The sequence below is a fragment of the Haemaphysalis longicornis genome, unplaced genomic scaffold (assembly GCF_048455015.1).
Source record: "Haemaphysalis longicornis isolate Haplotype H1 unplaced genomic scaffold, Haemaphysalis longicornis Haplotype H1 scaffold_9, whole genome shotgun sequence".
Classification (NCBI taxonomy): Eukaryota; Metazoa; Arthropoda; class Arachnida; order Ixodida; family Ixodidae; genus Haemaphysalis; species Haemaphysalis longicornis.
This window is the reverse complement of record NW_027526460.1, coordinates 94,151,187-94,173,498: the sequence shown is the minus strand read 5'-3', so window position 1 is coordinate 94,173,498 and position 22,312 is coordinate 94,151,187. Positions and strand designations below refer to the sequence as shown.

At 48.6% G+C, this 22,312-nt stretch overlaps 1 protein-coding gene across 6 annotated transcripts in view; it reads right to left on the bottom strand.

The window, feature by feature from the left end:
- Positions 1 to 22,312, bottom strand: part of Lin-28 (protein lin-28 homolog) — a 265,710-nt gene that overhangs the window by 5,633 nt on the left and 237,765 nt on the right. For all 6 annotated transcript variants that reach the window (XM_077685211.1, XM_077685212.1, XM_077685210.1 and 3 more), the window contains one exon: positions 2,259 to 2,431. In XM_077685211.1, coding sequence (XP_077541337.1) covers positions 2,259 to 2,431 — 173 coding nt within the window. The remainder of the gene's footprint in view (positions 1 to 2,258; positions 2,432 to 22,312) is intronic.

Here is a 22,312-nt window from a genome sequence, read left to right as displayed (position 1 = left end):
AATGCCTAAAAAAAACTGCACCGCCTGTAAAGGGTGCACCACTGCAGTTACGGTATCATAACAGTGAAGCCGGCTTTTGCGCCTGCTCGAGTGTGAGCACAAGGGGCGCATGCGTAGTTTTACAGCGGAGCGGTTATAGGCTAACTCCCCATTTTTTGTTTGCGTACACCGAGGAAGAAAATTCAGGGAAGCTTGCAGTTCATTCTTGGTGGTGGAAGCGCTCACACAACAGGGACGAAAGTAGAGAAAAGCAGAGACGACACGGCGCTAACTAGTCCAATTGTCCGTTCCACGGAAGCTTGCAGTCACGCGCAAGATTTGAATGGCGGAGCTATTGTAAGTAAGTGATGATTGACGGGCACAAACTTGAGTTTTAGTATCGCTGCGGTCTTGTGGTTGATTTTGGTATTGCATTTAAATGACCTTATGTTGAGCAAGGCCAGAGCGAGCTCGTCGTTTTACTCGACGTTTTCGTACGCCACACTGCAAGCCCGACTTATCGTCGCTAGCGGATGCTTTGCACACCGAGCCTCTCGAAGCGCGGCCTCTTCCTCGGTCGTGCGAACTATCCGCGGCCGGGCCATGTGGAGGATGCATGCAGGCGCGAACAATAACCGCCCCTCCGACGCAAGCCTGACAACACCCCGAAAGAGGCTGCCCAGTTAAATTACTTCGCTTACGAATGCAGTCGTTGGGCGTCAGCTTGTCCTCAAGCATTCTGAAAGCAGCCAAGTGGAACCGACACGAAGACCATGCGCAAACAGGTGCACAGCTGCAATATAACTAGACAGTAAGGCATGTCGTTTTTTAACGAATAATAAAAACAACCCCTTAGCAGTTGTCCCGAACGCAACTACAGCAAAGTGCGCGACCAAACCGAAAAGGCCCCGAAAATCACCGAACCTGCTGCGCCGTTTCGCGCCATGCGATGGATTGCTCGGACGCGATAACCCAGTCTACAGCACCGCGTGCATGCTCGCCGAGTCCATTCAAGAATTCCCCGTGGGGCCATTAGGCGTTCAAGATTTATGGAGCCTTCGTCACGCAGACTAGAGCAAAGCACGTTAAGCTCGCTTGGTCGAACCATAGGAACAAGCAAGGAAACAGTATAGATGCTTGAGGGACACCGCTATGCGTCCGCAACTTGTCTGTACTGAAAAAAAAAAAAAAAACGAAGCAAAGACACTGGTGACGAAGAAGAAGCGAACAAATGTGCGTTTTCCGTCGCGGTCCATGCGTCTCCATCCGGGAAATCGAAAGTGGACAGGGCGGCACTCTTCTAACGGCATGCACGCGTGTGATCCCTCCTCCGGCAGAGCAACGCGTCGAAAGCGTTGCGGGAACAACCTCGGCGCCGACCCAATGGTGGCACCCTTGTGCGTCGTTACTTACTCGGTCCCCCACCACCCGTACAGCAGCAGCAGCGCGTTGAGGTGGCAGCCCGTTAAAGCGGGACAAGATCGGGAAGACAAGACAGGCGAGTGCCAGACTGCGGCTGCGCGGTGCCCCCACTTTATCGCGCCCAACCAGACACGTTCCGCGAGTCGCGCGACCATGTTTGGACGAATAGGGAATCACCAGCCGCTTCAGAGGGCTATTGAACTGAGGCTCAAAATGGGAACGAAAGCGTGAGGCAGCGAAGTGTAGCTGAGTTTGAGTGAGAATATCACAGTTCCAGTGTTTTAAAGCGTTGATTTTGTGGGCGGAGTGTACGTGCGGGTTTTTCATTCAGGCGCTTGGCTGCGTCGCGGCACCCGCCGTTTGGCAGACGGAGCTTGCCGCGGCGACCGGCCAGCGGGAAATACGAAAAGTAATTTGCGAATTCGTGTAGTTTGACGCTACATACTAGGTTTACTTTTTAATCAGGGCACGTTTTAGTTCGCTTTTATTTTTTTAACCTCGTGGAGTTTGTTATTCTGCTAGATGCTATTTCTAGCACCATTTAAAATCATTCGTAGTATTCTCGGCGCAGCCTGTCGAACGAGGCTGCGCTCTAATAACAAGAGAGAGAGAGAGAGAGAGAGAGAGAGAGAGAGAGAGAGAGAGAGAGAGAGAGAGAGAGAGAGAGAGAGAGAGAGAGAGAGAGAGAGAGAGAGAGAGAGAGAGAGAGAGAGGAAATGGCGGGAGGGAGGGAAAGAGGGAAATGGGACGGAGAGAGTGTAGAAAGAGACATGCGGACACAGATCCACAATGCACCAAGTGCCTGCACGTGCGCGAATCAGCCCAATGCGGCTCCCGCATGCAGCGCACACGCGTACCTGATCTTGCGGAATCGCTTCTTGGACATGGGCCTTCGGTGCGATCCCTTGCAGTCTTCGCCCTCGGGTCCCGACACGGCCGTGGCCTCGACGCCCTTGTCCGAGGCCTTGCACTCGAACTCCACCTCCTCTTCGTCGCCCAGGCTCCGGAAGCCGGACATCTGGATCACCGACTGCGCATGCGCAAGAAAAAAAAGGGAGGGAGGGGCAGTTTACTTTGTGAAGGATGCTGGCTACATATATATACATAAGGAGTGTTGACAGATTCGAGGCACTTAGCTGAACTTACAAAGAAACAGCCTTCTCAACATTGAACACGATGACGAAGCAAAAATGTTCACAAGTTAAGTACAGCGCTCAGTACTGTAAGTACTGTAAGTATACAAGTAAATGATTTTCCCTTTGTTATTTGAAAAGGTTAGGAGGGAAAATTGGACATCCATCTGAAGTGCCGCCCCACAAATGCAAGGGAAATCTGAGCGACACAGCTTTCTCAGAAACGTCGCAGTTGGCGAAAAATTCGTCCTGGTCCAGGATTCAAGTTCAAACCCGGGACCACCACCTATCTGGGGCAGTGGCTCCACCAACTGAGCTAACCAGGAGGCGAACCAGGTAAAATTTTTCTTAAGACGCGAAGTCTCTGAGCTGTATAGCTTTTCCTTTTGTAGCCGTACGTTTGCACTTCCGTGAATGTCGAATTTCTCACAGCGGTAACTTAACCCACCTCGGGAAGGTCCCTTAAACTGGTCGAGTAATATTTGAAAACGTTATGTGACCAAGCTTACGGAAGCTGTTTGAAAATAATTCGTGCTCAGAATTATCACAATTGAAAGTAATGCAATATGCTTCGTTTGTGTTGCCCTCAGAGCAGAAAAACCAACTTTTACTGAAGTTATACGCCAGTTAACATTTGTGAAACATATTGGCCCCGAACAAGGGTCCACGAAGTTTCAGAAACTCTGCACGTTAGTCTCTTCGGTTGCGTGCCTTCTTTGTTGTGCTCCACCATTCCGTGGGTCACGTGATAGACGCCGCTGACGTAGCTTTTATCAACCTTCTAAAACTTTACCACCCTACCACACGCGGGACAGTAACATCGCCCGTCCCTCCCATCAACTCGCCCTGTCGTCGTTTCTTTAATTTTCAGGGCTGCGTATATGCCATTATATAGCCCGCATGCGGCATCCATATTGTTGCACGATGGTTGAAAGCCCGCTGTGTGCATCGCAGCCAAACGCAGAATGCCGCGTTTATTGCCGAAAGATATCTCGGAATAACTGCTTCAAGGATGTTCTGAATACAAAAGTAGGAAATACATTAAATTCTTGCTATACCGAAATCGCTTTGTTCGATGCTGTCGGCAGTCCCAACTCAGCAGTGCGGGAGAGAAAGTCATCCGCTTTTAAAGAAGTGCCGGTTATAACGAAGTTAGTTTCCTTCCCGAATACTTAGTTATAACGAGGCTTTACTGTACCGTGTATTGCTACAGGAAGACGAATAAATTAGCAGCGGAACACGACGCTGTGGTCCCAGGTTCCGGCAACGAAGAAGATGTGTGCGGCGCTTTGCCTGCTGGCCGGTCTGTCTAATGGCCGCCTTGTACATAGCGTAAATACATTGTTCACATCTCCCATGGTTCCTCGCACTCGTCGTGCGCTTCGTAACAATACATCCCATGCTAAGCGCACCGCACAATACTATTGAACATCGACTGCTATTGCCACCGCCGTTGTCATTGATGAAAAGAAAGGCGATCTTGATGGCAAAACGAACCACTCGAAGTATGAACAAAGAAAAAAAGTCAGTTTTCCTTCGGGGACTTTATTTCGACGTTTCGACCTGAGACAAGACTTCTTCAAAAGAAGACTCCTTGTCCCAAGTCTCAGCGCGATATATTCGTGATAATACTAGGCCATTAGGAGAACGCGCCTCATTCTTATCCCGCCAAATTTACCCCAGCTGCAGCCCTCGCCGCGTGCTGCGACGAAGAGAAAAGCCGGCTCGAAGTTATTAGATTTGCGAAGTGCCAGCGGAAAAGTGATGGACGCCGGATCCGGTCCGCGGGTGGTGGGATAACACTGCCCTCGCTGCTGCTGCTGTGGCGACGCCCGCGCACCATTTGCGGAAATAGAGCGCTTCCGGAGCGGTTGTTTCAAAGTTCCGGTCACCACTTCCGAGCTCTCCGCGGGCGGTCGCTCGGGCGGAAGCCAAACGAGACTGCTCAGCAACAGCGGTTCTTGGGCCCCGCGCGATTAAGCCTCGCAGACCCGCCAGCCTCGCATTTTCCCTTCACGACTCCGATCGCTAGACTCCAGCGCGAGGTCGTGTAAGCAATGTACGGCCCCCGCGTTAATCTGATTCTACCCGCCAACAAGCTTTGCAGGCCCTCGCTTTATCTTGCTTAAGACAACTATGATGTCATTGTTTGTCTATACAAACGACCTCCCGAAAGACAGTAACAGCTTCCGACGCCGCCTCACGTCCATTTCATTAGATTCTATAGCCGTGGGCGGTGGTTGGACGAGGGTGACGTCCCGGGCCAAAAAAAAAAAAAAAAAAAAAAAAAGAAAAGGCGGAACAGACCATCTTCAATGAAGGGGGTGTGTAGAGATAAAACGAATTTGTTGACTTGGCTAAAACGAGGCATTATGTTGGATGATACACAAAAATAGGGCAGAGTCCGTCCGTCCGTCCGTCCGTCCGTCCGTCCGTTTGTCTGTTTGTCTGTCTGTCTGTCTGTCTGTCTGTCCACCCGTCCGTCCATACGCCCGTCTCTTCTCTCTCTCTCTCTCTCTCTCTCTCTCTCTCTCTCTCTCTCTCTCTCTCTCTCTCTCTCTCTCTCTGCAATTTTTACACTTCGAGATGATAAAGAAAAGCAGTGGTAGAGTCTTCCACCATCTTAGCTGGAGCAACGCTTCTCGCACTTACCGTTTTCTCCTTTCTCAGCGTAAGGTAATTTAGTCCCAAGTTTGGCACTGCTCTGAAGTTGAAGGTGCCAATTAAATCCTCTACCACACTGCTTTTAACCATTTCACGCCAGGATGTTCGAGCTATGCCACACTAAAGTGAAATATGATGCTCCAGCTAGACCTATGGTCGACTGTACAACCAGACGGTAAATGGCAAAGTACACACACAAAAAAAGCTGTAGGCTGCGATCATCCAGTTCAACCAGGAACTTCGTGGGTCCTCCAGCTTGTAGTGTAATTATGTGCATTTTCTTCTGACTAGATGAACTGACGGTACTTTTCAGCTTAATGTGAGATGATTTGACGCATAGTAAACAAACAACAAATGTGCAGAGGAAAACTTGAAGTGGCCCCAGATTCCGCAATTCCACTTTCAAATATAAGGGCGCAGTCCGTATTACCGTGTGCAGAATTAAAAAAAAAAAAGACTGCAGCTCTACTAGTACGCAACCGACCGCGAACATATCTACATTCGTAATCCCCGCCTGGCCAATGGTATCACCTGAGCCGACGTATTTGACAACCGCAAGAGCGCATGCGGGAAGGGCACAATACAATATACAATGCCGCACATAGATACGACAGACACGTATTGCACATCTGCACCAGTACTGCGCCCCGGATAGACAGACCGAAACCTCAAGTGGCGCCAATCAAGATTTAGCGTCACTTCTGAAAGACGTCCGCGGGCATTCATCACTAATCCTTGCCAGAGGTGGGCGCCAAATCGCGTAGGTAGAGACAGCCAGAGGTCAGTCGGGTGGCAGGACTTGCGTAGAACTCTTGTGGTCTCGATCGTGAGAGCAGCAGGGAAGGTCTGTATTGCATCGTCGTCAGCTCCTGCCAATCTTTCTCAAGATCTCAAGCATGTATACTACCCGAGGGGCTGATAGCTCAAGATGGAAACGTTCGCGGACAAGCCAGCCGTCCCTGGTCAACGTGAAGCATCATCCAGAAGAGGACCCGTTGTCCCGATGAAGGGGCGAGGAGGAGCGCAGCAGAAGCTGTGCACACAACGCAGGAGTGACGGAGGCCTTCACACAAGGTGGTCACTCAACGAAGGGAGCTTCAGACGGGGAGGTTCAGGGTTGGCGGTTACTTGATGGAAGGGGACCAGAAGGGAGGAGAAGGGACGCGAAAATAAGAGAGAGGGCTAGCTTTCTTTTCCTCTATTCCCTGCCGGCTGGGCGCTAAAACCCCGTGACCTTGCTTCGGCGACGGCCAGCTGTCCACATCTGGACCGTGCGAGTGACCGTTGAAACGTGTCCTCCCCCGCCAGCCGCCAGTCAAGCGGTGTCAACAAGGGCCGAAAGACCGTCTTTTCCTGACCCCGTTGGGCCATTCCCCGCTTGATACCCTCCCCCACTTGCACCAAAGTCTCCCCCAGCCTCCCCGGCCCCTGGCGAAAGAGAAAACCGTGCACCCCGAGTTTGCATCTTTACTTACCACCACCAGCTTTTCTTTCGCCAAAGCGATTTTTTTTCCTACTCCTCGACTCCTCACCTTTCCCGAGACACCCACCTTTCGCGTTGCCTTAGAATTTTATTTTGGCCCATCGCAAATTGCTATTCCTCGACCGCCGCCACCAGCCGCCTGCGGGACACGAGGAAGGAAGAAAGGGAAAGTGGACACGGTGCCTCCGCAGGCATCGCTGCACGCGCACACGTCCCCCAAAAGCCGCATTATTTACGCCGGCGATATGCATTTCTTTCCCTGCTGCCGCAACCTCTAAAGCGTGCCGCCACCGCCGCCGCTTAGCCTCCTCTGCTGACCTTACCCAGCTTTCTTTGGATTCCTTTCAGCTCCCGCAGGCCATGAGCGACGTCACAACGCCTAGTTACACGCAACACTACCTGTCTGGCTCCGTTGGTGGCATGGAACACTCAACGCTACCGCCGCGCTGCACGTAACTACCAGGATTACGTTCGCCGCTCCTCTCTCGCGCGCCCTCTTCACCTAATGATGGACAACACCGGGTGGCCATTGTGTGCGGCGCGGCCCTGGCTTCGAGCACGCGTATACCTGGCATAACCTGAGCCGGTGTTGACGCAGTTCAACAAGACCCCTCTCGCGCACGCGCCCGCTCGTGCCGGACCCCCGGTAAGAAGACGCGAGGTTGCGCGTACAATCGCCGGTGCGCCAGCTGCCGAGGGCTCTGAGGGTCACGGTCTGTCATGGCCGAACCTTCTTTCCTTTTTTTCTTTTTGGTCTGCTTTTCCTCCGTGGGGTGTCTCTTCGGCTGTAGCGCCTGCGGGGCAGAAAGTGGCCTGCTGCTCTCTTCTCGGTTGTGCAGGCGCATTCACACATAGGGGCGTGAGGATGTTCAATCTTGGCTTCCTTTAATGCATTCCTTCTTCTTGAAAAAAACAGGCACCGTTAATTTGATATGGATGCGCTGTACTATTATTGTATGGTTTAACGCGCCGACGGAACGCAGACGAAAAGGCGCGCCGTAGTGGAGGGCTCCGGATTAATTTGACCGCCTGGGGATCTTTAACGTGCGCCGAAATCTCGTACACATGGGTGTTGTCGCTTTTCGTCTCCATCAGAAAAGCGGCCGCCGCAGCCAGGAATCGAACCCGCGTCCTCGTGCTCAACAGCGCAACGCCTTAGACACTGAGCCACCACGGCGGGTCTCGATGCGTTGTAGCTGTGTCCGAGAGAAAACATTCGTTGTAGCACGATTGTCGCAATTGGAAGCGTGCACAGCTCCCCACGGGCCGAGTTTTTACTCCGTCTGGGTTCACGAATTGTAGTTCGCTGTTTTGTACGCAAAGAATAGGATAGGCGAATTCCGGAACGAAAGTTTTGTCCGTCCTGTTGTTTTCAAATATGCGTGCCAGTGTAAGGGCTCTACGTATGGGCGAAGCTCAACGTTATGGGTCCAAAGCAAGGCGGAACTTCGGCACGCACTTCGGAAGAGCAATTGTTCAGAAATACCGCCCCAACGCCGTAATTACTGATAACCACTAGGACAGCATAGCAGTGATGTTTTTCCATTATTATTCCTACCATACGCATTGCTGCTTAAAAGCTACCTCACAATGAAATCACCAATGCAAAATAGTGGTCATTCCCTGCTTTCTTCACCAAGTAGGGAAAAGCGCCAAACAGTTTGACTCTGCGTGGTGCGTCATTAGGCTCAACGTGAAGGTTGCCTAACGCAGGCCTAGCGACCAGGAACGTAGCCAGGGGGGGTTGGGGTTAGAACTCCCTCCCAAATTTTTTCCAGGCAGTGTTTAAGTACGGCTTACGGCTACGTGTTCCTTTCGCAAAACTTCTCCCTTGCGATAACCCACAGCCCCCTCCGAAAAAAAAAATACATTCTGGCTACGGCCCTTCCAGCAATTGACATACCCCTCAGATTGATTGGCAAGTGAATATGACAGCTACCCCCAAAAGCTTACGGCCGATTCGCCGATTCCCAATGCGAAAGAATATGTGTGCACACATATGTTTTCGCATATAACACACGTGCATCGCTGAATTAATTCTTTGCCCTAATGAGACGCTTAGCTTGACGGTTCGACTTCACGCGAGACCGAGCTATCTTCGAGTAAATACAGTATATGCAAGCCTTACAAGTAACGGCCACACGTCTACCACACACACGCACTCTAATTAGGAAACAGAAAAGCTGCCGCCTCGTAGACACGTGATCCTTAAAAGAAAACTATATAGACGGCGGAGAAGGGCAGTTGAAACGCGGCTCAGACCAAATCAGCGTGAAATCCTGGCAACATAACGACTTGTTTACGAAGCCAGCGAGGCGCGCCCGGCGAACTGTAGCCAATCAACGGTCAAACCGAGGGCAGTACCGCTCATCCTACATCGGAGTCACAAGTGCGATAGAAAAAAAAGCTCAAATTAGCGCACCGTTTTTATTGAGTCCATATAACGAGTGAGAAAACCGGTTAGCAAGGGCTAACGTATTGCAAGATGCGTTCGCACAACAGCGTCTTCTTTTTAGGACCGGTGGACTGAATGAGAAGCGTGATAAAAAGGGTTAAAGAGAAGCATTCCAACTACTGGCTTACGTTGACAACCTCCGAGAGCGCCAAATGCAATAGCACCCGGGGGAGAGAATGCAAGGCTAGCGGTTCTTGCGTAGGGACGATAGGTTTACTTCCCCGTAGACTATGTGCCGAGTTACATAATAACGAAATTGGCGCGTGTTATCTGGACCCCTGCGCCTTTTAACGCGATTCTTATCTTCCACTCACTTGCGACCCTCTAAAATGCCCTCATGTGGTCTTCAACTTTTTAGAGGCAGTACAAGCAGATTCGTAAACTTGTCGTAATATTTGAATGCGCAACATTGAGCCATACTTCACCCCTGAGCTGTGGAAAAAACCTGGCGACCAGCTGCTACCCAGCAACATCCACAGCGAAGGTTTTCTTCTCACCAAACGGATTTTTGAACTAGGGAACCAGTCTCACTTCAGCGGCTCAAATAAACGTTTTCTGCCTACCTACCTCCCTACCTACTTCGCCGGTACATCTTCATAACACACTGCATAAACGCTACTTGGCTTCAGAAACTTTCAAAAATGTGGCAATAACTGTACGAGATCTAAACTTGTACTGAGTCAATGACAGTAGTGCATCTAACTGCCACATAAAGCAGAATATTGCCGCGAACTGTGCATTGAATTTGCTTATTTATGTTTTATTTTTGCCGCCCGGCTGCGCACGGCTGTGTTATCGGTGTCCCAAGCGAAGCGCGTGTTCCATTCTTTCTTTCTTATGCCGCACGGGTTACCTCATTTGATAGGGAGAATGTGTCGCCCTAACGCCAATATCCTAGAATAGTCTTTGATCTAGAGTGTTCTCGATGTAATTCGACGGTTCCAGAAACACCCGCGCCGAAAGATAAATGCCCGCAAGCAGACGCCGCGGTATTTGATTCGCCTACACTCGCCTGCGCACGTCACTTTGTTGACTGCTGCTTCGCCGCCTGCGTAGTTTTTTTTTAGTTGTTAGGAGATGTTTTCCCTTCAAGACAACTACGTCATATTTGGCTTCATGACAATTGGTAGTATTGTTGTTTCGCATGCGGTGCCGTGTTGCCAATCTCAGTGGTTTCTTGCCACTCTACGTATGACCCAACTATCTCCAAAAATTTATCAACAAACAGAATGTACTGCGACATTTCCCAGTGATTACAGAGATATAATTACTACCCTTTTCCGAACGCCCAGTCTAAGGAAGGGGCTACTGACCTTTTGCAATAAGACGCAGCCGCATTTCTCGGTGGCACGTGGAGAGGCATAATGCGGGGTTGGTTGAGTCGCCAGCATATACCGAGATTAAAAGCCGAACCAAAGACTACACCGGCATCTGCCAGGCGCACCAAAAAGAAAAGAAAGCTTATGCGCGTACACACTCCGATTTGGTTTCTTTTGTACGAAGATTAAGAATGCGATACTGCCGCCAATCCGGAGAAAGCTCTATTTGCCCACGATGCGTAAAGATGAAGGCAGTGTTCGTCGTATAGTGTATCAGAGAGTCGGGGAGGTAGGTATACGATTGCAGATGATTGAAATGGAAGAGGAGATTTTTCCCTATCCTCGAGCGCCCGTTAGGCTCGAGGAGGAGTTTCCCCGAGCATCCCAATGCTCTCATAACCCCGCCCGCGAACGGGACAAGCGTATTTACCGCTTACTCGGGCCCCGCTGAATAACAACAAGCTGCCCGCTATTATTCTCCCTTTTCCGACCGGCGTTCGCGGTCTCGCGTTTCCCGCACGCAGCATCTTCATCAATTTTCTCCGACTCGATTCACCTCTGCGCGGCATACGCAAGGAGAAAACGCGACGAGTCGGGAAGCTCTCCCGATGCTCGGTCATATTGTCGGCGTCCGCATTTCGGGTCAGGTTTCTGACAGCGACACCAGCAATGATGAGAGCCACCGTTTACCCAGATATGTTTGGAGCTATACACGCGAGATGTTTCGGATTTCCTCCGCGAGTGAGTGCAGCAGAGTCGAAAAAAAAAAAAAAAGAAAAGAGAGGAAGCACCGCTAGAAGGCGTCCTTGGTCGTATGCGTGTGGACACAGAGAGCTAATAAATATTTTATGTGTATGTAGAACTGCTGGCGTTGAACTAACATCCTGTGTCGGTGGGCTAGGGTTTATCTTAAATTCTAAAAAAATATATTTTTATGGGCAATGTATGTCTTTAAAAGAAACCACGAATTACTGAGCGAACATCAGTACTAGTTTGTCTCTAAGCCGGGCACACAAGCGCTGCTTAAAAAGCTGTCTGATTCTTTCCATGGAAGTGTAATAAAGCGAAGTTTCGTTTGGGTTATTTTGTCACTTAAGGAAAGCATTTGATACTGTAAACTCTACCCCGCGATAAATTATTCGGTTATGCATTCGCTGGCCTCCTCTATCTCTTCTTCAACGGACGGCACCTTCGGGATCTATCTCAAGGGATGTCGCTCGAATCAGTGCTGAGCGAGTGTATCAGCGATTACAGTGCGGCGTACCGCAAGCATCAGTCTCGTCGCCTTTTCTCTTTAACTTGTGCGTCAATTTGTTAAAACTGGCAAAATGTATCAATACGTCGACGACACGCTGCTGGTATCAAGCCAATCAGATTATTTACGAGCTGTCTAATCTTCTAGACGACACTTTAAAGGTAGGTGATTAATTTCAATCTAAATTTATCAAAATGAGTCCTATAAAAAGTCGGGTAGTTTGTTTCCGAAATCCAGACAAAGCAGTGCCAAATGAACGTTTCATTTATTTAAATACTTCTAAAAGTTCTCCTTCCTGCAACCCTATTCTCTGTGCCGCGTCTGTGTCACGTCATTTGATTCATATATAAAAAGCTTAGATTACAAGTACAGCCTGTATTTTGCACAAGCTGAAATCATTCCTGCCTTCCTCTGCACGAAAACTGCTGACTCATACTTTGGGATATAATATTATTAGATACGGAATGGGCTGTTTTTTAACTGCGGCATTACGTGGAACAGCACAGTGAACAGCACTTAAAGACACACAGCCAGGAGCACTTTTTGCAAGCCGTATATGCAATATTCGGACAGAATTTTAAAGCAAGTGCACTTTGCCCTAATTTAATATTTTGTTTAAGTAAATTCTCATGATGAGGTATTTGTGGCGTACGGATTACAAAACTTTTAATGTTAAACATACACCCTTGCCGCATGCACCGCATTATATAACGCCAACGGTTCGTACCCTTTTTCGGAAAAAACCGCAAGCTATGTACCCGCTATTTTGTTCTCATTTACAACTCGTAAAGATTTGCGTGCTTCCATCAAAGCTATAGAAGGCTGTTGAAATGCGTTTGCGCGTGGTCTATGTGTTAGCTCTTTGCGTTTAATACGTTTCTTGACAATGTGTGAGTTACAGAAGTGGTGCGGTGACATGATAACAATGGAGTTATCGTCAATGTTATATATTCGTTTTTTTGTTGGTGTGATCTTGGTTTCTTTCGGTAACCAACTGCTACCACTATCAATAAGTGCTAGGACGTAAAGACAGCCGCTGCTGCCGCGCAAGCTCGCCTGTTGGCTTTGGCGGGTCCGGTCCGGTTAGCACTTCTGTATTATACTCTATGTTGTTGTTGTTGTTGCAAACAAATTGATTGATTGATTATTATTATTATCATGTATGAATACACGCATGTATGCATACATACATAAGCACGACGTGTAGTCACATCAAAAAGTTGAACGCAACAAGAAAAAAAAAACCATCAGGACAAAGTCGATACGCACAAACTCAAGTGTCTTGCGGTTTCTGACTTGTTGCGTTAATTGATTGATTGATTGATTGATTGTGGGGTTTAACGTGCTGAGCAACGCGGGCGATGAGGTGCGCCATAGTGGAGGGCTCCGGATTAATTTTGACCACCAGAGGATCTTTACTGGGCTCCGAAATCTCGAACACACGGGCGTTTTTGCTTTTCGCCTCCATCAGAAAAGCGGCCGCCGCGGTCGGGAATCGAACCGGCGTCCTTGGGCTCGGCAGCACAACGCCATCGCCACTCAGCTACCGCGGCGGGTTCTTGTTGCGTTCAACTTTTCGGTCAACACAAATGACCGACTAGCTTTTAATAAACACGCGGCGCAGTTAGAAACACATAAACTAAACGCGCCGTCTTGGGCTGGGTGTCAAGTCGCTAACGACATCATATTCCAAGAATGAATGCCGCTACGCTATTTCCTCTTCACGCTATGAAGCCTAGCACGCGTGGCATGCGTGTGCAAGGTAAGCTACAGGAAAGAAATGAAGTACAGCGCCAGTTCACCGAGCTCAGAGCAATGCGAGATATGACATGCCTAATAATAACGCTGCACCCGAGTCTACGGAGACCAAACGACGGAAGCGGTAGAGAAAGTATGATCAGTACAGCACAGACGTCCATCTTAAACAAACGCAGTCGCAATAACAAGAGCGTTAACTTGGCTGTGAGGCACGAGCTGCCGAGAGAAATCAGAGGAGCTGGAGCGAACACCACCCAGTTTACAAAGCCCTTAGACACTCCCAGTTCCCCAACGTTACCCAATACGAAGGCGGAACACGTCAGGTACGCGTCCGCGGGGTTTTTCAATCCCAGCCACTCACAAAGGCGCAATCTGGCGATCGCGTCGTTGCGGGCATGTATACACAACCCAGCCTCCGGCCACCGTCGTCTGTGGGTGGTTCCGGACCGGGAAAGCCCCCATGGCAAGAACGCCAGATTGCGGAGGGGGGCAACCGCAGATGGCGCCGGCACATCACCGACGATCCACCGTCACGACGATAACAAGCGGATCAGCCTCGGAACTGGAGCCGGCTCGACGTTCGGCGTGCCAAGAATGGTCTTTTTTAAAACCGCCTCGCAACCATCCGTTCCTGCCCTACCGTCGCTGGCTGCTTCGCTTTTTTGGTGAGGTCATTCTACGAGCACGCCGACTGCACACTCGGCGCCTGCTTGGTGACGCCGGAATGCCCGCAATGGATACCGAGGGCCAAAGCGGAATGCATCTCCATGCGTTCTTTGTTGTTAGTATTCATCTTGATGGAAGAGCGCGTCACGAGGCGCGCTACGAGATGAGGAGTGCTCCAAGCAGGAGCTCTGTTCCCTCCTCTTTTCTTTTCCTTTGTTTCAATGTGAAGTCGGCACTCGGCAGCTCCAGCGCATGCGCACAACCTCGCTGATTACCCTGGGCGCTATAGCAAGCTGCCGCTCTGTGTATACGCTGGCAGCTGTTGTTAACACTTTTGATGACTGTAAGCTGTTTTTCTAAAGAGGAGTTAAGATGATACGTGCAACTTATTGTCTAGAGCCATGCGTTGTGTGGCCAGTAGGGTAATGTAAGCTGTTGCGCTTTAACGTGCGAAAGATACTATTATTAAGCGCTCTAACTGAAGTTGAGCTGTTAGCGATCATGACATGTCGATAAGTATATTGGCTCATCAAGGCTGCTAATCACATTGAACGCACTGTTCATTTAACCATTCGCGTGTAGTAGTTGCGGGCACAGCTTTCAGTTTAGAGCGAAGAGTATACGGTAAAACTAAAGTTGAACTCCCGAATTAGCATTACGCGTCGCTATAGTTACTTGTCCACATCTGCACATTTATGATTATGAACAAAGACAGACACACAGCAGTCACACAGCTGGCTGTCACACAGTCACACGTAAGAAACGCATAAGAGAAATGCTTGTATGTTTGTGAATTATGCTCCTCCAACAAACAAAACTAGTAGGTTGGAGAAAACTGGTGATCGCCGAACAAAGGTTTGTTTAAAAAAGTAAAAAATAAAAGGTAAAAAGCAAAAAAAAAAAAGAGTGAACAAGGCGTATGGAAGCCGAAACGTCTTTTTACCTTTTTAAATAAACCTTTGGTCAGCGATCACCAGTTTTCTTCAACTATGAATCTTTTACCCGACCAGACGAGATGTCGTCGAACCTTAGATGTCAGAACTAGTAGGCTTTTCCGCTTATGCGCAACATAGGCTGGCTAACTCTGTCACTGAAAAGAAAAATGTTCCACCAATGCCTGCTCCCGGTTATGAACACTACTAAACACCTCGGAAGAAATCTTTGGTCGGTCCAGCAAGCCGTAGAAGGAGTAATTATTTAAGCAGCGCTGAGGGACAGGAAACGAGTGTGTTGGATTACGGAGCCAACTCGGGTGGACGATAGCCTAGCTCAAACGGAGAGGAAGAAGCGGAGGGAGGACCGTTAGTGTAACGAAGTCTGGTAGACGGGACTAGAAAGTAGGGGATGAGGGATAACTTAAGTTAGGGATGAAATAGGAAAATTCGGGGGGCGAAGAATTTATTGGGACAGCAGCAGATGTTGCAAGTCTATGAAGGGGACTTCGTCCTGAACTGGACATGATGATGATGATGACGATGACGATGATGACGACGACGATGACGATGATGATGATGCTGGTGGTTTATAGGTCGCCGATATATCATCATAATCATCATCAGCAGCATCATAAATGAGACACGCGATACTAAGCGCGTATCGTATTCGTTGTTTGCAGGTCTTTTAATGCAAGTTAACGTTCAGTATAGGATTTTTCATTTCGTTTTTTTTTTTTTTTTTTTTTTTACACGGCCCCTCCTATGCTAGCCATCCACCCCACCGCTTGGCGGCCGCCTGCCACTGCCGTGTCAGCCCCTCCAATTTTATGCGAGCGCACGTCTGAATTGCGAATACTCTGCGCCACGGTTGCCAGGGCGCGGAGGCGACCGTATTTTTATAGCTCCGCCCCTCATCCCGTCTTTTTGGAACCGGGGGAGAGCCAGCCGGGCTGCCCGCTCGAAACTAGCGGCTGCCGACGAAAAGCCGAAAATTTGTCTGACGATATCGCGGCAGGGAGAGAGCGGGGAGTTGTGACAAACGACGAAGGATGCCCAAAAAGAATAAAGGGAAGTGAAGTACAGCGAATGGCGGGAAACGCACGTGCAGCTCGCTGTGGAGGTGGAACCATCGATCGAGGCGAATAGAAGCGAATGAAATTTCACGTTTAGGGCCTTACTGTCCACAGCCAGCGCCCGGCGATGCAACTGCGCGGTGGTATAATAAACAGTAGGAAATCATTTTTTCTCCACGCGCACCGATGGTTTCGTTTTTGTACATCCCGTCCATCGTTTCGCGGCTACAGCTACCGGGAATTGAACGTGAACCTTCACCGCATCGTAGCTTCGTCTGCAGGGAAGCACCCTTTCAAGGCAAATATCGTCATCCGTCACAAGCTCGCCTTAATTACTTTTCGCTGGTGACACCCTATGACCGCTTTGCTTTGTAAACGACATCAAGGGATGCTTAAGCCTAGACAGAGCAGAGAAATTTTACTACTCTGGCTAGCGTGTGTCCTGCGATGCTTGTTAATTAGTGAAGACAAAACAAACTCATCACAGCTCACACGGCGGGTTTGTTAACAACTCCCACGGCATTGTAACGTGGCCGCTCATATTTTAAAGCGAAGGCTTTCTTAGTGGTGTCTATGGCATTCTGTCAAAAAAGTGATGCATTTACCCGTAGACCGGTTGGTCGACCGAAAAGCTCTGATGAGATCTCTGGACTCACGGCGCGTGCATGAAACCTGGCTTCCGTTGCCATTGCGTCAAAACGGCTACTTGAAAATCGCGAAAAATGTACGATTATATATAAGACAATGCACGCATCGATCAGGAAGAAGGAGTGCAACAGTACACCTTTATCTCATAAACCACGTATCGGTATACGTTTAGATCGTTCGTAGATGCGCTTACTTAGTGCGCTAAAAATGGTCGCATAGATTCGCCCGTCGTTTGTGATTTGAGGCTTTTAAGGTTTGTCGATCGATTGGACGCACTTTCAGTGAAGGTACTGAAGCACTTCTAGCTTTAGCGCTTCTAGCTCTCAACTTTACTTAGGAAGGTATGGAAAGTTTAACATTCATGTCTTTCTTGAGACCTCCCGCGGTGGTGCGATTTTTCTTTCGTTGTGCCAGCATCCTTTTCTTCATGCACTTCATTCTAATCGTGTTTCTGCGCAAAACCAGAAGGTGAACAATTTACGTAGTAAGAAAAAATTGATGCTGGAATTATAAGGAGAGAAAAAAGAGAAAGGCTTTTGTTTCATCTGTCGTTATTGAAGGGGAAATGACCGGGGTGCTGACCGTCGTGATGTGCCTTAAACGAGCGCAGCAAACTAATTTACTGCTATTTTCAGTTCACGATTTATTGCGCCTCTTAGTGCATTAGCATATATATATATATATATATATATATATATATATATATATATATATATATATATATATATATATATATATATATATATATATATATATATATATATATATATATATATATATATATATAAGGTTAGTAGAGACAGAGACAAACGAGAAAGACTTAGAAAATAAAAATAAGTTTACTGACGTTTCAGGGAGAGGACTCCCTTTCTTCAGAGTATATATATAGGACTCCCTTTCTTATATATATATATATATATATATATATATATATATATATATACGTCTTTCAGCTCTAATGAGAGGTAACTAATTACAAGAAGTACGTAGAACTCTGGATAGTTTTACAATGGCTTTGTCAGTCCAACATGCTGTTTTTGTTTTCTAGGGTGTGTTCGTTAGAGCGCATTACAGAGCTTTCGCGGGAAAACTGGCTTCCCCGCAAAGCGCGTTGCTGAATGGCAATGACGAACGATCATGACGCTGTAAAAAAACATTGCCATCTCTTCCGAAAAGAAAGTTGAGAGAAGCCCGAAAGGTTACTGACACCAAAAGTGCGTCAAAAGTGCGTCACGGCCTCCACTAAAAGTGTGTCCTGCCTTCACCGTAAGTGCGTCCAATCTATCGTCAAACCTTCAAGTACCCAAATCGCAAGCGAAGAACAAATCCACGCGAAGATTTTTCGCGCACTAAATAAACGAATCTGCGAACAATCTAAATGTGTACCGATACGTGGTTTATGAGATAAAGGCATACTGTTGTGCTCCTCCTTCATGATCGGTGCGTGTATTATCTTACTTAGAACAGTTCCTTTTCCACGATTTTCAAGTAACCGTTTATTTATTTATTCATTTTATTTATTTAAAATTTCTTACAGGCCACCTTTACAGGGCATTGAGTAAGGGGGGTAATTGGTGAAGTGTTACAGATCATACGAAATTAATTCACGCGTTACAAAGCATAGCAGCACAATGAATTGCAACGAGGTTTGCAATATAAGTTGAAGTTGAATATAAGTTGAAGTTGAATATAAATCATTATAGTATATGAAGGCGACATCAACCAAAGATAGCTGGCTTTACCGACACGACGCGCACCAATGAGAGTTTATAATTTGCAGAACACACAATAGAAAAATCACCAGAAAAAAACATCCCCCTCGCGAGGGGCACGGTCCAATGCAGAGCATTTTCGGGGGGCGCACGACGTTAAGTAGGTTGGGTTACGTTAATGTTGTTGCAGTTGTTGCTGTTGGTTGTTTTTAAAGCGTAGCGCTTCCAGGCTGGACACTTTGTGCGTGCAAGTGGTCTTCTATTTTTCCTTTTCTCTGGCACGGAGTGCGCGCGCTTGTAAAGGCGTTCTTCGCGCCGCTTTTGCGGCATTTTATCTGGTTCGAAAGAAATTGACAGCGAGAGCGAACGCCGAGAACCGCCCCATCACGGCACGACCGCGCCACGACCACGTCACGACTACGTCACGATCACGCCACAACTGTTGTTGCTCCCGCGCCAAACTACGACGCATGCGCGCCCCACCTGTTGCTGAACGCGATCCGAGCACGCAGAGAACACGCGAGGAGCAGCGGAGAGCAGGCGAGGAGGAGTGTGGGAGAGGGCGTGCCTGGAACGGCTGTTGCGGACAACGAGGCACGCCAACGCCGGGTGACATCGTGAGTTAAAGAAATGCTCTGCATTTAAAAACGCAGAACCTATGCCCATACGCGGAAAACATTTCCAGTAGGCAACAATCATAATCGGGCACAAAATGCGACACGACGGAATCCCGGTTTCACGCAGCCGCCGTGTGTCCAGAGATCTTACCAGAGCTTTTACAGAGATCTCACCAACCGGTCTACGGGGAAATGCATCAGTCTTTTGAGAGCACGCCACCGATCCCACTAAGGAAGCTTTAGTTTTAAAAACCACGCAACAAGATACGCGGCCTCGGCAGTGCGTCAGGTGTCGAAGGCACGGCCGTTCCGTTGATTCAGAGCGTCATTGTCTGGCCATGTCGTGTGTGAAACGCAGCTCGATAGGGCGTCAAATGAATAAAGTCCGTCCGTTCTATCAACGCTCGCGTCATTTTCTATGGCCACCACATGTGTGGAGCGTTGCAGATGTGGCGAAACAGAGGAGCCGGAAGTTGGCAATTAAATACTACTACAAATGCAAGAAAGCTTACGTGTCACCATTAATACATAGGAAAAGAAAACTCCGCAGCCTCTCCTTGACTCTTGCGACAGATGTTCAGAAAACATGGAGACAAAACAACAGATTACAAAAGATTGAAGGCTTGGGGGGGAGGGGGTGTCACGCAGAGGCACGCGTCACGTGTCATGTTGTATATATACTCCATTTTGTGTGTCTACGTAAGACCTGAGATTTGTTGCTCTTGGTCTCACAGCTGCATCTGTCACACTATGCAGACTATGGAGAACAGGAGACGCGGCTAAAAATAAACTCTCCTCCTACGAGGGTCTGAGGTAGTGCGGGATCCGTCCCTCTAGTACCATCGCATATAGTTCGCAGTATATACTCGCATACGCTTCCGGTCGTTTATGCCGAGCTCTATTTCCGCGGAACAATGACGTAACGTTGATGTCATGCCGCGTCCCAAAGTGGAAACGGGCACAAACTGGGAGACACTGGGTGAAAAGTGGGGCGACGTAAGTAATAAAGTCTAACAAGATATACAAATAAATCGCAAAGATATATAGACAGAGGTGAAAGGGAAGGGGGGCACGTAGGCGAGGGTAAATTTTAGACACAGTCTGACCCAGCAAGTCAAAGGAAAGAGCGAACGCACAATTGTTTAAAGGACTGTGATGGCAACACACACATCGTTAGTTTGGTGGAACTAGCCTTCCGTATCTCACTCAACCCCGGACTGGCCCCGACGGACGTTGTTTTCGTGAAAAAAAAAAAAAAAAAGAGATGAATAGAGTTGACAAACTTTCAGACTTCCCGCTTAGCAACAACCACACTGATATAGTGCCAAAAACACCATGATCAGCTAGGGTGCTAACTAGAGCACTGCACGGGCCTGATTTTAAGGCCCGAGCCCGGCCCGAGCCCGCTTTGTGAAGCCCGAGCCCGACCCGGGCCCGTAACACCAAGCCCGGGCCCGGCCCGGGCCCGGGCATTCATAAGTGAGCCTAGCCCGGGCCCGGCCCGGGCCCATCATTTCAAGCCCAGGCCCGGCCCGGGCCCGTCGTCTCAAGCCCAGGCCCGGCCCGGGCCCGTCGTCTCAAGCCCACGCCCAGCCCGGGCACGGTCTTTTTTTAGCCTACAGAGGGCCCGCATGTATGTGACCAGGCCTGGTTTTAGACGTTGAAGAAAATTAGTTTATTATATTTGGTCAAGTATCTTCGTAGCGGGAAATCAGACGGAGCATCTAGTCTGTACAAGCACGCCCTGAATTGTAACGCAAAAAAAAGGGTTGAAAAGTACACGTAGTTTAGCTCACACCGTCTGCAGTTCACGCCACATGGGCGTAATAATAGCTCGTATTCTTACACGAGAGACACCATCACCTTTGATGGCCAGACTCTTGGCAACTTCATGTGGTTGTTTCGGTCACAAGTTGGTATTAATGAAATTTCTTGCTCTCCATTTGAATCCACGCGTATGTGCGTGCGTTGAAATAATTTCCCTGGAGTGGTTGTTAAGCGGTGGTGCTTCTCTAGCACGCGAGTTTGATTTCCAGCCTCGGCAGCCGCATTAAGATTGGTTCGGCATCTAAAACACACGTACATAGACATAGGTGCACAGCTTTAGGGTGGCTTAATTCCTTCCCCTCTAGGGCATTCCTTGTAACCGTATCTTTGATATGTTATACACCAAAATATAAAATCTTGATGCAGCACATTAAATGTCATTAAAGTTACAGTATAGTGACTATCAGCCCTAGCAAAACACGTTTTTAAAACAATGTGTACAACTAACATCAAGAAGCGCGTAAAAGTATACTCAGAATATTCAATTTTATGCTCTCTTCTACACTTCACGTCGGAACTATTAATGGCCGGGCCTATGAATTCAATCCCGAGCCCGGCCCGGGCCCGTGGCGTCGAGCCCGAGCCCGGCCCGGGCCCGCGGCACTGAGCCCGAGCCCAGCCCGGGCCCGAGGCACTGAGCCCGGGCCCGGCCCGGGCCCGCCGATAATCGACTTCGGGCGGCCCGGCCCGGCCCGCGGGCCGGGTCGGGCCCGGGCTTTCGGGCCGGCCCGGGCCCGTGCAGTGCTCTAGTGCTAACTCCACTACAGTGGTGAGGAGGCACGATCAAACGGTACCAGAGGTACCCCTAAAATTGCATGTTTACTGATGGTAGCTTATACCAGAATCCGCCAATAATACATTCTAGGCACAGTGACGTTATAGGGGCAGGTCGAGGAAGTGAATGGTGCGTCGCCGGATTTTCATCTGTTTTGCTTATCACCCAGCTTAATCGTTCGAAGCTTGCGTTAAACTTAGAACGATTGTTACTCTAATGTTACAGTCTCTCCATGTAAGTACACTTCTATGGTGTCCTAATGTTTCGTTTGAGTGTAAAACTTTCCAGTGCAATGTCAGCAAAAGAAATTATGGTCTGTCTTTTCCAGAAACCTTTACAAAGTTAGAATAAAAGACAAAAAAAATCTATTATCGCTTTATAAAAGAATTTAAGAGGAGAGCGAAAGCTATAGACACGTCCAAGCATCGTTGAAAGTGCGTCCCATTGATCGTTAAAGCTTCAACGGTCCAAATCGCAAATGAAGAGCGAACCGACGCGACGATTTTTCGCGCATAAGTAAATGCATCTACTAGCGATCTAAATGTATACCGACACGTGACTTATGAAATAAAGGCGTACTACTGTACTCCT